The 13,982-nt window shown below is 44.7% G+C and overlaps 3 protein-coding genes across 3 annotated transcripts; all 3 read right to left on the bottom strand.

The window, feature by feature from the left end:
* Positions 1-756: 756 nt before the first annotated feature.
* On the bottom strand, positions 757-2,232 carry TrAFT101_008341 (uncharacterized protein; the record flags this gene model as incomplete). Its single annotated transcript, XM_024906490.2, has 1 exon — positions 757-2,232. The coding sequence occupies one exon, from the start codon at positions 2,230-2,232 to the stop codon at positions 757-759; it is 1,476 nt and encodes a 491-aa protein (XP_024762246.2).
* A 6,378-nt stretch (positions 2,233-8,610) lies between these two features.
* On the bottom strand, positions 8,611-10,085 carry TrAFT101_008340 (uncharacterized protein). The gene is made up of 2 exons (XM_024905148.2): positions 9,910-10,085; positions 8,611-9,852 (listed from the first exon to the last, which is right to left on the bottom strand). Exons 1-2 carry the CDS (start codon positions 9,996-9,998, stop codon positions 8,892-8,894), a joined length of 1,050 nt encoding a protein of 349 aa, XP_024762248.2. The 5' UTR covers positions 9,999-10,085; the 3' UTR covers positions 8,611-8,891.
* Positions 10,086-11,743: 1,658 nt separating this feature from the next.
* Positions 11,744-13,569, bottom strand: TrAFT101_008339 (uncharacterized protein). The gene is made up of 5 exons (XM_024910958.2): positions 13,355-13,569; positions 13,159-13,294; positions 12,567-13,083; positions 12,360-12,512; positions 11,744-12,304 (listed from the first exon to the last, which is right to left on the bottom strand). Exons 1-5 carry the CDS (start codon positions 13,478-13,480, stop codon positions 11,851-11,853), a joined length of 1,386 nt encoding a protein of 461 aa, XP_024762249.1. The 5' UTR covers positions 13,481-13,569; the 3' UTR covers positions 11,744-11,850.
* Positions 13,570-13,982: the final 413 nt, after the last annotated feature.

Here is a 13,982-nt window from a genome sequence, read left to right as displayed (position 1 = left end):
GTACCCCGGATTTTCTCGAGGCTTCAATTGGTCCACGGTCAGTGAGATGCGAAAACTTTGCCATTAAGCCCTCAAAGACATTGATTCCGTAATCTGACCACCGATCTGCATGCATGGTCGTTGCGTAGATCTGCGGGATGGAGACGCTACGGAGTAGTATTCGGAGCTTCCCGCGGCACAACGAACACACGTATTATACCTGGCCTGCAATGTAAAACCAATGGTTGCGCCATCAATACTGCACCTGCTATTATTAGCGAAGGGGCAATGTCTCCAGGCAACACTGCCAGGGGTTGCGAATGAATTCGTGAATCCTACTGCTGCACGCCGAATCCTTTGCCCCCTTAGCGCTGACAATGTCGTCTCGGGCCCAGTCAGAAATACGGAGGTCGTACCATGAGACGTATTTCATGAAATAAGTATTATAATATACAATTCTATCTCTATATATTTAACCACGGCGCGGGCTAGCGCAATATCTAGGCTCAGCATCCGGGGATATCTATCCCGAGTGCTGTCGGAGTATAATGTGTAGCTAGCGTGAATCCTGCCTCGCAGCTTTAACCTCTCGATAATATGGCTGAAATCGAAATACACACAATCCCCCTATTATCGCTAGCGTTGTTTTCATAGTCGTTGTTGAGGTTAATTTAGTTTGTTAATTATACATGTACATCATTTATAGAGGAAAAGGGGACAAAATGACGTCCTTTGAGATGATAGATGCAATAAATAAGATATTCCTTAGGTGCCCTGTTATCGATCGAGACTCCGGTGGTCTTGAAACTGTGAATGCATGTTCAGCCTCTCTGATATCGAATCCAGTCTATCTCGCAGGTCTTCTTCTTCGCCCCGTATATCCTTGCCAATAATGTTGTTGATGGGGGCTCCTGGGTGGCTCGGGTCCATGTTCGACCGAGTTTCGACTTTTGTTGCCAATTGGCGAGTCTTGTGCCTGATCTCCTCTGTGTGCTGCGAGATGAGCTGCACTAACAGTGCAATTTGTAACCGCGGGCTTACCACCGTATGCAGGCTGCCGATCTGGACAGGCACAAAGTCTGAAAGGTCGTATTGTTGCGCCTCAGCCGTGGACATGGAGTTGTCTAGCATATGCACAAGGTTTTTGTAGCTGCGTAGGATCTGTATGTAGCAAATAAGTGCCAATCGGATTTCCACAGTGTCGACTGTGCCTGTTGATGTTGATATGTATTGCTGCTGCTGCTGTTGCTGCTGCTGCTGCCGTCTATTCCATTCTAGATGAAATGGCGACTCCTCGTTAGATGAGATGGACGCGTCCCTCGTGGGTACAGAGTGAGGTATGTGTTGCCGCTGCTGAACGGATGCTGGGCTAGAATCGGTTGTGCGTGGTGGTAAGATCTGATTCAAGACCTCCATAAACTTTTGAGCAATTTGTACAGTTTGATTCACAATGATCTGGAGCTCTGCTGCTTGGGGAGGTCTTCGAGTCTGAATCCCGTGGAGCTTTAGTTGGATTTGTGAAAGCATTGATATCGGGTCCATTATCGGTGATTCTGCTATGTCGGAAGGGCAGTGGTCTATTGACCCAATTGCGGAGTCGCTGGCAGAGGCTCCAGGCATCATCATCAGAGATGGATCTAACGGATCTATGTGAGAAGAGGCTGGAGGCTCTGAGTGCGCTTTGTCGTGGAATAGATCCGACCACGCTTCGTCGTTGTAGATTGTAGATGGTCCACGGAACAAGCCGGGCGTTATGACTGATATTGTCGGGTCGGGGTAATTATCTAGAGGTAGTGGCCAAACTTCAAAAGACTTTGCAACAATATTGTGATTCATTAAAGAGGCGGTACAGGCCAGCTCGTGCTGGTCAGCAGGAGAGTTCTCCATCTCTCCCATACCATCAATCGAAAAGGGCGAGGAAGTCTCTAGCCTTGAGCTGTTCTCGTCTTGTGTAGTTGCAGATATTGTTGATGTTGTTGTTGTCGTTGTTCCTGAGAGGTCTTGATTGGAAATGGCCAAGAAACTGCCCTCCTGGCCTCTGTAGCTGGGCTCTTCGACTTTGCCTTCTTGCTTCTGCCGTTTGCTGGGCCGGCCGAGCCGGAGAGGAGGACTAAAGACACACTTTTCACCTGCTTCTTTGCAGCGACGACAGGGATTTTCGTCACTGGCTGCGGTGCGAGTGCAGCGCTGCTTTCTTTTATGGCATCTGTCACAAGAGAGCCGAAGTTGCTGAGGACCGCCAAACAGTAACATGGCTGATATTGAATAAGGAACGATACACACAACCCAAACGACTCCAATGGTATTATAAAGCAACAGAGATGGATATCAACAAACAGCAGAGGCCTCTTCTCTTCTTCAGCATTGGCAATCAATGCTACTTGCCGATGGTTGAGCTGTACTTCGTATTTATGGTAAGAAAATAAAGGCTACAGAAAACGGCTATCCTAGCAAAGCTTCTAGGATGATCCTACAGGATGTTTTAATACCCGACTAGCTAGCATGTGGCTGACAGGCATGTTAGCGAACCTGGCTGTTTCAATTGTCACTCTCTACAACTGGGTAGCAGTACCTATGTGTAGGCGGAAGTGGTATAAAACATCACTAGCCTCAAAGCATTCATCCCTTTTTTTTTTTTTTTTAGCTTCGCTGGATCTACCGACTTACATCTCTGGCCACTAGTTGGGTGCTAGTGATGAGAACGCTGCCTATGGTTCGATAACAAAGTCTGACACCTATCCATGGTGAGATGCACTTTATTCAGGCCAAAACGGTCAAGCTTGCATATGCACTAACAGGGGCTTCCTAACAAGGGCCGTAAAGTACCTTAAAAGACGCGGTTTTTTTGTATTTTTTATATTGCTTTGTCTCCTAACCGATTCTTCCAGGCTAAAATAGCTTGCGGTTTGCTACGGCGGGTAGAAGGGACTAGAGGGAGTCACGATCAACTAAGATGCTAATTTGGCAACTCACAAAAGGCCAATCGGCTTAACTCGATCTGTTTCTTTTTTTTCCTGCAGCTAATATCAGAACGCCAATCCCGCATATAGTGAAGATCTGGTCAAATATCAAGCCTACCCTAGTGAAGTAACCCAAGGGCTGCTAGAATTTGAGGCTTTTATCCTTTTATTCCTGTGGCATCCCATAGGCGGAATGTGGGAGATTCATATACATGTATATATTATACGCTATAAAACCTTCGTTACAAACGCTACAGCTCCAACCCAGTTGTCAATTAGTGAGGAGACTCGCAAGGATGTGAAGACCGATTTACCTACTTGGAAGAGTGGCTACAAATTGCCTGGTGGTAGGTATTAGTTGAGCCTTCGATTCCGCGAGCAAGGATGATGTGTTGCGAACAAGGGTGACAATTGTTACAGACAAGGATGATGCGTTGCTTACAGCTAGGCTTTAGCCACCCTACGACCCAAAAATTCATGTCCGTCTTCAGCGGTGATAGTCAAAGCGTACATGTTCCGTTGTCACCTGTCAGATCATAGTCCAGGACCATGCAGCGTACAGCACAAACACGTAACATGCCGTACATGAGAAACCCAATGTGACCCACTAAGCAAGTCGCGCGACGCTCTTTGACACTAGCACACTAGCCCGCTAGTTGTGCTAGAAATGCTATTGCTCCTTCACTGTCAGCCGCAGATTGGATGCGTAAGATGCCATGATGTTTACCCGACGCGATTCGCATTGCGCACCCGTTTGAATGTTTGTTTCCGGCATTCGCCACGGAAGTTCCGGGTAATGTAGCATTGACCGGAATCAACCAATCTGGGGTCAGATGTAATATACCGATGCATAGCAGTTCCGCCAACGGGCCCACAAGTGAAAGCCTTACCAGCATAATTCGCAATAAGGAAAATGCAAAAAAAAAAAAAAAAGGGTAATTCTGAACATTTTCAGCACAGTTCGAGACAGCGGCTGCCGTTTGGATCGTTGAAACGCCGGCTATCGGCTGAGCATATCGAATAACACGATTAACTAGGGTCATGGTAAAAGAAATCTTCAAGGGACGTCTTTCGGTTTACCTATTAGAGGTAATCTCAATAGCAGGCCGGCTCAATTGCAGAGAAGTCGGGCGAACTCCATGGCCGAGCTTGAATCTCATCTCAAAGTCTAGATGTATCGTTAGAGGTTAATTCCAATGCAAGCTAGGTATACTATATATAACGTTATATTTTTGTGCTATCTATCTCTTCTACAGTGTTTTCTTTATGCAAAGAGATCGGAAAAGAAATGGTAACAAGATAGGAAAACGCCTGAATATTTTCTCGGGATATATCATGTAGTCAATACCCGCGGGATTGAATGCTGTCATTATGACTTTCTCTCTCTTGTTAATATAATTGTTTCTTTAGCGAACATAAAATAATACTTTAATTTCAAGTTATTCTTGCCAGATGGTGGTCTAGAGTGAGTGTTTATTAATTTCTCAGACCCGCGGGGTTTTTAGGTTCTGTGTATTGTTATAATTATCAGCCATCTCTCCAGGTTCCTCTATTCGTAATGGCTTGTAAGTTATTAGTCAAGTCTCTCTCTAACATAACCTCTGCTCAACCTTTTCAAGGCCACCGTACAACGTGTTGATATGAATTAGATCTCAATGGGCGCTACTAAATGTTTTCCCTCCTTCATTTATGCATCTAATAACTATCATCTAGGATTTGATTCTGCATTAGGCCAGCTGAGTTCGTTCTTAGGCTTTATTTAGACTAGATTTCGTGGTCTTTGGTTCTAATTAGAAAGAATCATCAGAGAGCTGTTTAATGGAACTTGATATCATGTGGATAGTGAAGATTAGGCTACTTGTTTCTTTCTTCTTTAGCTCCTCAGTAACATAAACTCTTCCATCATACGGCTACCTATTTCCTTCTGAGTCCAACGAAGCCGTCTTACTGACCACGATCGGCGATGCAACGAAGGGCGACACCAACTTCCCTGTAATTCTTTCCCTTTACCTTCCTGAATAGAATAATCTGATACGGCTTACCGCCGGTCTTTTCCTGGGTCATTCGTGGCTATTACAAATGAGTGTTACAATAGAAATCTATAAGGCAATATTTTTCTACCGCTCTGTAATGCTTGCTACGTTAATTTCTGTGATATCTTTCTAACACCAGCTATTCTCCAACGCAAATCGTAAAATAGGTACACCGGCATCTATATTAATAAGCAGAGTTTATACTGAAGAGCGTTTCTATTATGGTACGTTGATACTGGGTAATTAGAATCTCCTCACTAATCGATAATTAGCCCTCCTTTATAAATTGAGTTTATATTTCATATATTTAGTCTACAAATGGTATTATATATTTATTATTACTGATATCATTCTAGAAGCTTTCATTAAAGCGGAAATAAGTGGACGTCCAGTATCTTGGTAAGTAATGTTTTATGCATATACATGTACCTAAGACCACAATAGGAAGATTGCGATGTAGGGTACAATGAACCCACCCACACAGGGCAATATATTGGCTGTAATTACATCTTAAAATCCCCGGGAAGGGATGGGATTCTATATACAGGACAACTAATACTTGTTTATGCACGTGCTGCTGAGCACAAATAAAAAGCCATCCAAGAAAAAGTTGCTCAACCGTGGGGGCTGTCTTGTATACAAAGATAACTAGCATAACAAAGTTGACGGTTTACAAGCAGCTAATTTATATGAATATAACCGTCTTCTTTCGGATTTAATTGTATCAATTTTAAAGGTAATATTTACTAAATTGCCGAGTATTTCGATTCATAGATGATCTATAATATATGTATTTCATAGCCTCTCAGTATCCTCTCCCTGCAAAATAGCAATACATCGTATGAAAAGTTTTCATAAATCTGATGTTTACTTAAATTACAGGTGGATCCTTTAGAATATCTGCTTATATGTACTCACTCCTTAATCAAGTAATCTCGCCGACACTTATATGCTGACGATGACGATAACATGTTGATAAATATTAGTAAACACAAAGCAAACCCAGCTTTGAGACACTAGCAGGCCGCGCAGCCGTTTTTGTGACCAGAACCCAAGGTTTCATTGTGGAATCCAATAACGTTCTTATCAACGATACGCCAATGCGAGTCAATGGCTTCGATGGTCCGCTTTATTGACCAGATACCTACAAATGGGAACGACTTGTAAGACCAAACCACCCAAGATTTCCACTGCGGGGAGAATGAACAGTGAGAGCAATTAATTTCTTTCTTTTTCTCTTGCTTTTTTCCTCTCTTTGGTTCTTCTTTTTTATAGTGCTTACAATCCTATCTCGTTCTAGCTTAAGTTCTACTTCGCTGCCATGTAATCACACCCTATTAGTACCCCCCCAACTCTAAAGGCAGTAAAGTTCCGTCATGTTCAGGGATCACCCCCAATACCGCCGCCGTCAAAGCCGATCAGTCCTGACAGCCGCTGTATTAGAGCCGTTCTACCCAAAATTCTCTACCAGTAGCAGATTGCACCACCACCAGGCTCAGTGAGCAGTTGTCAATGTCCACGCCTAGATGGAGACTCCCTGTAGATACATTTCGTGTCATCTCTCCACCAAAGCCACGTTCTGACTTGGAATGATTACTCACCTATGTCACTGAACTTGCACTTAGGGGCTTAATTATGTCATTTATAGCGCATATCTGTGCTGATCGGCTGGTGAAGAGCTATGCTGGGCTTGTGGATACTTGTGGCCAAGCGGTGATCGAGATGCTTCAAGCCGGGATTGTTCCGATGGGTGCTGTCAAGCCCTTTGAAGTTCCCACATGCGAACCGACCTAAGATCTAGAGGAAGTGACAGAATGGAATGTGACCGGATACCGGGTGATCCAAGAGATCTTTGAGAAGCACGTGGCACATCTAGCTACACCGAAAGGATGGCAGCGAAACAGCACGAATCAGAGTACATGTACCTTCTGGTACGCAAACATGGAGAATGATTGGCCAGCAGCTGCATGGCGCCATTTCTCAGCCTGCTCACAGAATGGCTGTAGAGGGCAATGAAAGACTTCCTTGCCTCAGATACGCGGTGAATTCGGAAAATAAGTGATAAGTGTGCTATATTGGCTTTAGCCTCCAACGACGTACGGCATAATCCGAAAAAGCGCGTGTGCTAATTGTGATATCTGTAATCGTGCAAGATATCGGATAATTCTGATAGCCTATCAATCAACGGAATTTAATGGCGGTTCCTTGTTTTAATATCATTGCATACAAAATATTGCTATTTACGGCATTTTGTCTTCTGCTTCTTCTCAACCTGATGTCTCTTACCCATGGAGCACATGAAACAGGTTAGTCCGCGGCCCGATAAGACTATGGGGAATTATTATTCCATCTATTGTTTATAGTCGTAATAAGCTCATACTAACTCAACACAGGGTGTTGACATGAAAACGGGGTTGAGATATGATTGTATTTATATATGTATTTATATGTGTATTTGGTAATATGTAGTGATGTATAACTAAAGTAATGCACTTGTTTTTTTTTAAGAGACTGCACTTTGTTATCATGCAGCTAAAATATTTTAAATGCATAATTTAATGAATTTATATCCATTTATATAATGATATAAATGATATCTATACTTTCACTATATGTATATGTTAATACATATTAGTATAGAAATTACTAATAGCCAAGTTTCTTTCCATCTATGCCTTATATTCGTGTATATACCTCGTAGCTTCTGGAGAAAATACCGCAAGTGCCGCCAAGACCAATCGTTCAATACACCTGTGTAGAATACTCCCAGACGTGAATATGTACGCTGGTTTCTTCATCTAACGACGCTCGGCCCGGCTACTGCGGGTTGAGGGACCGTCTGATCCAGATAAGGGAAAGTGCCGGGTTAACGGATCTCAGCAGCTGGGAGTATACTGTACAGCAGAATTGCTTGTTCCGCCTTCAGGTTACAGCCGAGGAAATGCTGCATAATATCCCTGTTTCTCAGCAACAACTCGAATCCGGACTTGCGAAGAGTCCGGTTGCCCTGTACCTGCATGTAGAGTAGCAATTACAGCTGAACAGGATGGGGGCTTTGTACGAAGGAACCAATCAACTACCACCAAGCTTGTTTTATCATGCAGACACCAGGCCGTTGACACATCGCCAGGGAGCCTATGTGTGGGGGGGCCACTACATACAGCAAATACGATTGTTGCCTGGTTAGACCACCTTGGTGTCACAAATGAACCTTGCGTGAGGCGCTCAATCGGCATCATCACGGACGAATACTGATGCCGTGAGGGCAACCCGTAGTGCACCCCAAGTGCCTTCCCCGGTGGTGACTAGTGCTGACCGGGTAGACCTTATCCGTCGAGATCTCGATCCTTGATATCATGGCTTGGGTGTGATCCCAACATCAAAGGTACTGGCAGCTTCTTAGCAATGGCTGCTAACTTATTTGGTTACTACCCCTACCTACGAAGTACGTAACCTAACGAATGGGATGCCAAATGCGATGCTGCGTAGTAGATCCTACTCTGCATGAGTATGCACGGTAAGCCTGCAGGGACACGTTTTCTCGTATTTCGAGGAACAGGGATTCGTTTAATGCATTAGCCGCTGATTTGATCGTAATGTCAAAGCGCTGTTTTGCATAAATCGTGGCTCTAAAAGGACGGCAGATGACTTTATAGTAGTATCCCCCATTTAGGTGCAAGTACATGAACATACGTAAAGAGACGGTATCTATTTTCGGTGAATAAGAAGAGAAAAGACAATTAGTAGTAACAAAAATAAGACGAAGCAAATAAAATACCTAATAGGGGTAGTTCAATACTATCAGATGTCAAACTTCCTTTTTTTAAGAGCTCCATTACATTCTTCATCTTTTACTTCACAATCTGATGTTAATCTAACCGGCAGAGGCTTGAGTCGGTACAAAGCATGGCACCACCTTTTATTCGCCCAAAAAGTCTTGAACCAGCTGTTTAGCTGTTGCGCAGTCATCATCGTCATAGAACTTAAGACCGTATGAAATCATGAAGGTCGCAGAGTTTTGATAGTGTTTCTCAATCCAGTCTAGTTCTTCTTCGTTGAAGTGGTAATCGGCGAGATGGTTTTCTAGATCCGAGTCATCCTCTTCTTCTTCATCCTCTTCGTCATCTTCCTCGCAGAATTCTTCTTCGTCTTCGTCCTCGTCTTCGTCCTTTCCCTTCTGGTCATCATCATCTCCTCCATCATTCTCATCGTTACTCTCGTCAGCTCTCGAGAGCGTGCGCATGATGGCTCGGCCTTCTGCCCGATCCTCTTCATTGTAGATGCTCAATCCATACAGACATAGAAACTTAAATTCCCCTCCATAGTGCTTCTTCAGCCACTTCTTTTCCTCTGCGGTGTACGGTTGCTCTCCAACCCATTGGCGCTTCTGGTTGTCTGCCATGGTATGTTGGTCGAGAGACTTCCATCGTGCTCTCTCATTATCCGGCCATATAACACTCAATACGTACACCACATCAGATTGTAATTTGGAAGGTGCCAGCTTTGGACCAACAGGGGGACCACTAAGTTTGAGACAAGCCAAACTGGTCTCTGTATCAGGGGAGAAATAGGCAAGCGGCTTGCCACTAGCATCAGTCATGACGCCCCTGCTCTTCTCTGTTCCGCCCATGCTAACGCCATCGATGATATCATAAATGGGGAAACCAATAATGTTGCATACCGACGAAGGTATGTAAAGCACTTCTGTAAGACGAAGGAGGTGATGGGCTCGTGATCCCCTAAGATTAGGGCTTCGCTTGACGGGTAGATTGACGGTTCCAACGCCGACGACAGATAGCTTCTCGGAGGCAAAATAAGCTGATTCAGCGCTGCTAGGAAAGGCTACAAACTCGGCAAACCACCTCCGATCGTTGCATACACTGCTCGAGAGTCAGTCTTGCCACGTCGAGCACTTCTAGATGGTTGGGAGCCTTTACTGCACGTTGGAGCCGTTGGCGAAGACCCAGTCCGCGCTGAGGCCGTCAGGCAAATCTGGCCATTTCATGGTAGCTGCTGTAGGTGACATAGACTTTGCGAGAGCAGATACGAGCAAATGCGTGATGCCGTTGGTGTTTGTAGATGCTTTGAGAAATACAAGTCAAAGATGCAAGTTAAAGCTGATATGCGGGCGCGGCGGGGTACTAAAGGCGGGGTGACTTTCAGGTACCAGCGGATCTTGTATGACGTAGGTATGTACGACGGCGTATGTGAATTGTTGTAACTGGCAATGGAAGCCGATATTGGTAAAACTTAAGTGAATTAAGGGTAGAGCAATAGAGAGTCCTTTGGCTACTTTAACTTGCGTACCTACCAGACGCCAATGACATGACAACTCAGCTACTGTGCTCCTTACAGCTGGCTCCAGGTCGAATGGATACCCGTCACCTCCACTATTGCACTGAAATTAATGGGCCTCAGTGCTAGTTCCTGATCGCCAGCGCCACCAATTCCACTGCTTTAGTTGAGTCTGCTAGACCGTTAATGCACAAGTGCAGGCTTCATGTTATTATCGTGACTTTGGCTTGCCTTGATCAAGACCTGGATCCCTGGGTTTGGCAAATACAAAATACAAAAGAAACGTTTGTCAGAGAGCATATCGTTACCGGTAAATTGTATGCTAGTCTAAAAAACCATATATGACTCGATGTAACATGGGAAACGATATTGAAAACGCCAACAAGAAGTATCTATGGTGAAATGGTATTAATATTCGTCTCCATACTTCTCAACAAAGCCGTTGAAGCCCAATAGGAACTCTATAATGCCTTTCCTCGGCGTAAAAGTTTAAGAGAGAAAAAATCCATCATCATCATTGTTCGAGTAGTCGTGTCGCCTTAGAGATATATTGTACTATTAATGCCTGATTAGACTTCTCTGTAGGCTTTGGGTAACCTTGAGACATAGAGTTGCGTTATTCATATGTTCCGCACATTTAGCCGCGACCAATGTGTTCTATAGTACTGCATCTTTCTGGACAGGCAACAATTTCTTGATGTCAGCGTTGGGATTATACTCTTGTATCCCAGCTACAGCTTCAGTATATCCAATGTGCAATCTGCGAGTAGTTAGCTACTATCACTAGATAAAATGTTAGATTGATGCGTGATCATCATGGTGTAATCGCTTTTCTTCATCCTTACAATTATTCACAACCTTCATATCAAGAGGTCGCCACAGCATGCCTAGCCATGAGAAGACAGGCAAACTAGCACCAGCATCTGTCTAAGCAAACTATATTCGGCATGCTAGTTCGCGAAATAGCCTGCGCTGAAGGCATCAACTCTTCACGCTTATACGCAGCTTCACAATATAATTAATGAGAACAGTCTATTATATATCGTTGAACAGTCGACCAATACCTAGAATCTCTACACCACAATTTACATCCGCTACCTAGATGCTGCTTCCCATGGTGCCACATACAATTCAGGCCAACGAGGCGCTTAATTAGCACTGGCTCCAAAGAAATTCAGTTGTGCTTTTGGCATGCCATCGCATATGCTTCAGAGTCGTTTCAGAATGTTTTAAATTTATCTGTCAATCGCTGAAATGATGGGGAGTACAACATTGTTGCTTGTTTCACCAAATCCAGGCTAACAATCGTAAACACATAGCTAAGTGCTGATAAGGTCAAAGACTCCTCAATCATAACAACATCGACGCCGTTGGAGAATGGATGGTTTCGCGGGTCATCCGAATGTTCCTAGCTTTCACTTGTCTTCGCAGCGCGAGTTTCCGCCTATTGAGTAGCTGCGAGAAGCTTCAGGTTCAGCTGTTTCAAAATCTGGCAATTTAGAGAATTATAGAGTGTTCAATATATAATAAGAAAAAAAAAAAGCTGACCTCTATCCTTGATGGCCTAGCTGACATTAAACAATTTACAGTGATACCTCGCTTGCGCTATTTACACTTCGTGCGCTGGCTTCGTGCGCTGACTTTAAATTATGCCCTTCTTGCATCCTCACCAATCTAGCCTCATCCTCATCGCTATACCGAACCTCATACCTAGTCTCAAGTTCAATCCCATTATGCTCTGGGCGAGTCTGAGATTTAACGGCTGAAACCAGTGTCTTTGCCCTGCTGTTTGCATGATCTGATTTGCCATAGCTGTCAGGGTAGTTTTGGTAGCCACTCCTCTTATGCGAAGAGCCACCCAAGACAGGGAAAAGACGGATCAAAAACAGTCGAATAGATGGCAGACATGTACAGATGATACCGGTATTAATCTCAACAGTAGACCAGATAGAGACGTCAACTTGGTCGAAAGTGGGATTCGCGGAACTACCAAGGTTCACAAGGAACTGGAGTCTGACGATACTGACAACTGTAACACTTTGGTTTATGTTAGACATGAGGTTGCTAGCTGCCGCTGTGAGCATATACTTACAAGGTACCAACAAGGAGCATAATTGCTACGCCGACCTTCTTCTTCCAGTGGAGGTTGAGGTTGCGGACTTGCCACATGGGGATTGCAATCATCCATAAATCCAAGGCAATACTGATTGCTGCGTTTGCCCATCCGATGGCATTACTATTGAGACTGTTTTTTCTATTAGCAAGGAGGTCACATGGCGTGAGAGAAGTGATGACATACCATTTGCCCTTGTGCTCGCCGTCCCAGCCGTCCCAGAAAAAGCTGATTGGAGTGCACTGGAAAGTCGCAAGAAGCATAAACGAAACTCCAAATATGCCATTGACGACAACAGTGCCCCACAACAGTTTCCTGGCTGGTCCGGGGAAGATTTGAAGATAGAAGAACAAGAGCGTCATCTTCAGAAGCATAACTTGGGCGAAATATAAAATCTCGAGGGTGTAAAAGTATACTCCGAAGCGAGTGATCATATCAAACGGCAGTGTCCAGATGTCCTTGCCCTCTCCATTTCCGCCAGTGCCTCGAACGTTCATCACAGAGGAAGGGATACCGCACGCGAGCGTCACGAGAATGGCATAGTCGTCCGAGGCGAGACCCAATCTCAGGCCAATCTTGGAGCCGATACGCAGGACGACAATAAAACCGGCGATGACACCGAGCACGATGGTGACATTGGCGAAGATGGGGGTCTTGTTACGGATGGGGACGCCACAGAGAGTGCTTGTCGCATTTTTGGTGGCTAATCATGAAGTGTTAAACAGGAAATTCGTCTTTGGGGTGATGTAGAGAATTGAGCGTCAGGCAGGCCACATACTTAGAGACTCCCGAACCGTGCAGGCGCCTGCGATGCAGATTGCCGATGATTCTTGAATCGACGCGCTTTCACAGGTACACTTGACGTCATTTGGGTTGCAGGTAGAATTTGCAACAGCCGACGCAAGACATTTTTGCTATTGTTTCTTAGTCCAAGGTCGAATAAAAAGGAAAGAAATAAAAAAAGGATGGCATACCGCACAAACCGGCAACGCGGCAAGGGGATTGGCAGCAGCGGTAGAGTTCTCGGCCGAGCTCTCCGCTGCTAATACCAAAGAAAAGGCTCCCAAGAGCGCCAACAAGAGGAAAGATAACAACCTCATTGTCCTTCCTGTCCCCAAGATCGATTTCGAGATCAAAGGAATCTTTCAACCAAGTAGAAGGGAAAGAGGCCAGGCGTCACCTAAGGGCGAGCAGAGTAGACATATACATGTACTCGTGTTGCACGTCAAACCGCGCAGTCCTTGTGCCTGCTTCAACTATACGTATGTTTCCAAACTCCGGCGCCATCTCACCCCCCTTTATGTCACAGATGGGGAACTAGATATACTAGTAGCAGCTGTTACTGTCGGCATTCGCATTCCAATTAGCATATAGAAAGAAAAGGCCTAGTATAATTAATACGCAGCATTAATGACTTAAGGGACGGGTCTAATTCAGCCTTCGACCTCTAGTCTCTACAACCACTCTGCACTAGCATTTCCCATGTTAAATTATAAGAGTCCTGCAGAACGCAAGCACTTTACAAGCTAAAACTGCCATTCCCACGTGCATTACTCGTGCTACTAAGAAAAGCCCAATAGTCTGGTTGAAGCTGCATTAGTG

Source organism: Trichoderma asperellum, chromosome 5, assembly GCF_020647865.1.
Source record: "Trichoderma asperellum chromosome 5, complete sequence".
Taxonomy (NCBI): domain Eukaryota; kingdom Fungi; phylum Ascomycota; class Sordariomycetes; order Hypocreales; family Hypocreaceae; genus Trichoderma; species Trichoderma asperellum.
The sequence above is the reverse complement of the archived record's forward strand: the minus strand, read 5'-3'. Positions and strand labels throughout refer to the sequence as shown.

Excerpts from the sequence above, each read along its gene's own strand:
- TrAFT101_008339 (XM_024910958.2), bottom strand. The coding sequence starts at position 13,480 with ATGAGGTTGTTATCTTTCCTCTTGTTGGCGCTCTTGGGAGCCTTTTCT. Across the intron at positions 13,295-13,354 it reads CCGCGTTGCCGGTTTGTGCG|CAAAAATGTCTTGCGTCGGC; the intron begins GTATGCCATCCT and ends AAGAAACAATAG. Across the intron at positions 13,084-13,158 it reads CACGGTTCGGGAGTCTCTAA|CCACCAAAAATGCGACAAGC; the intron begins GTATGTGGCCTG and ends CTTCATGATTAG.
- TrAFT101_008340 (XM_024905148.2), bottom strand. The coding sequence starts at position 9,998 with ATGTCACCTACAGCAGCTACCATGAAATGGCCAGATTTGCCTGACGGC. Across the intron at positions 9,853-9,909 it reads GCCAACGGCTCCAACGTGCA|TGTATGCAACGATCGGAGGT; the intron begins GTAAAGGCTCCC and ends ACTCTCGAGCAG.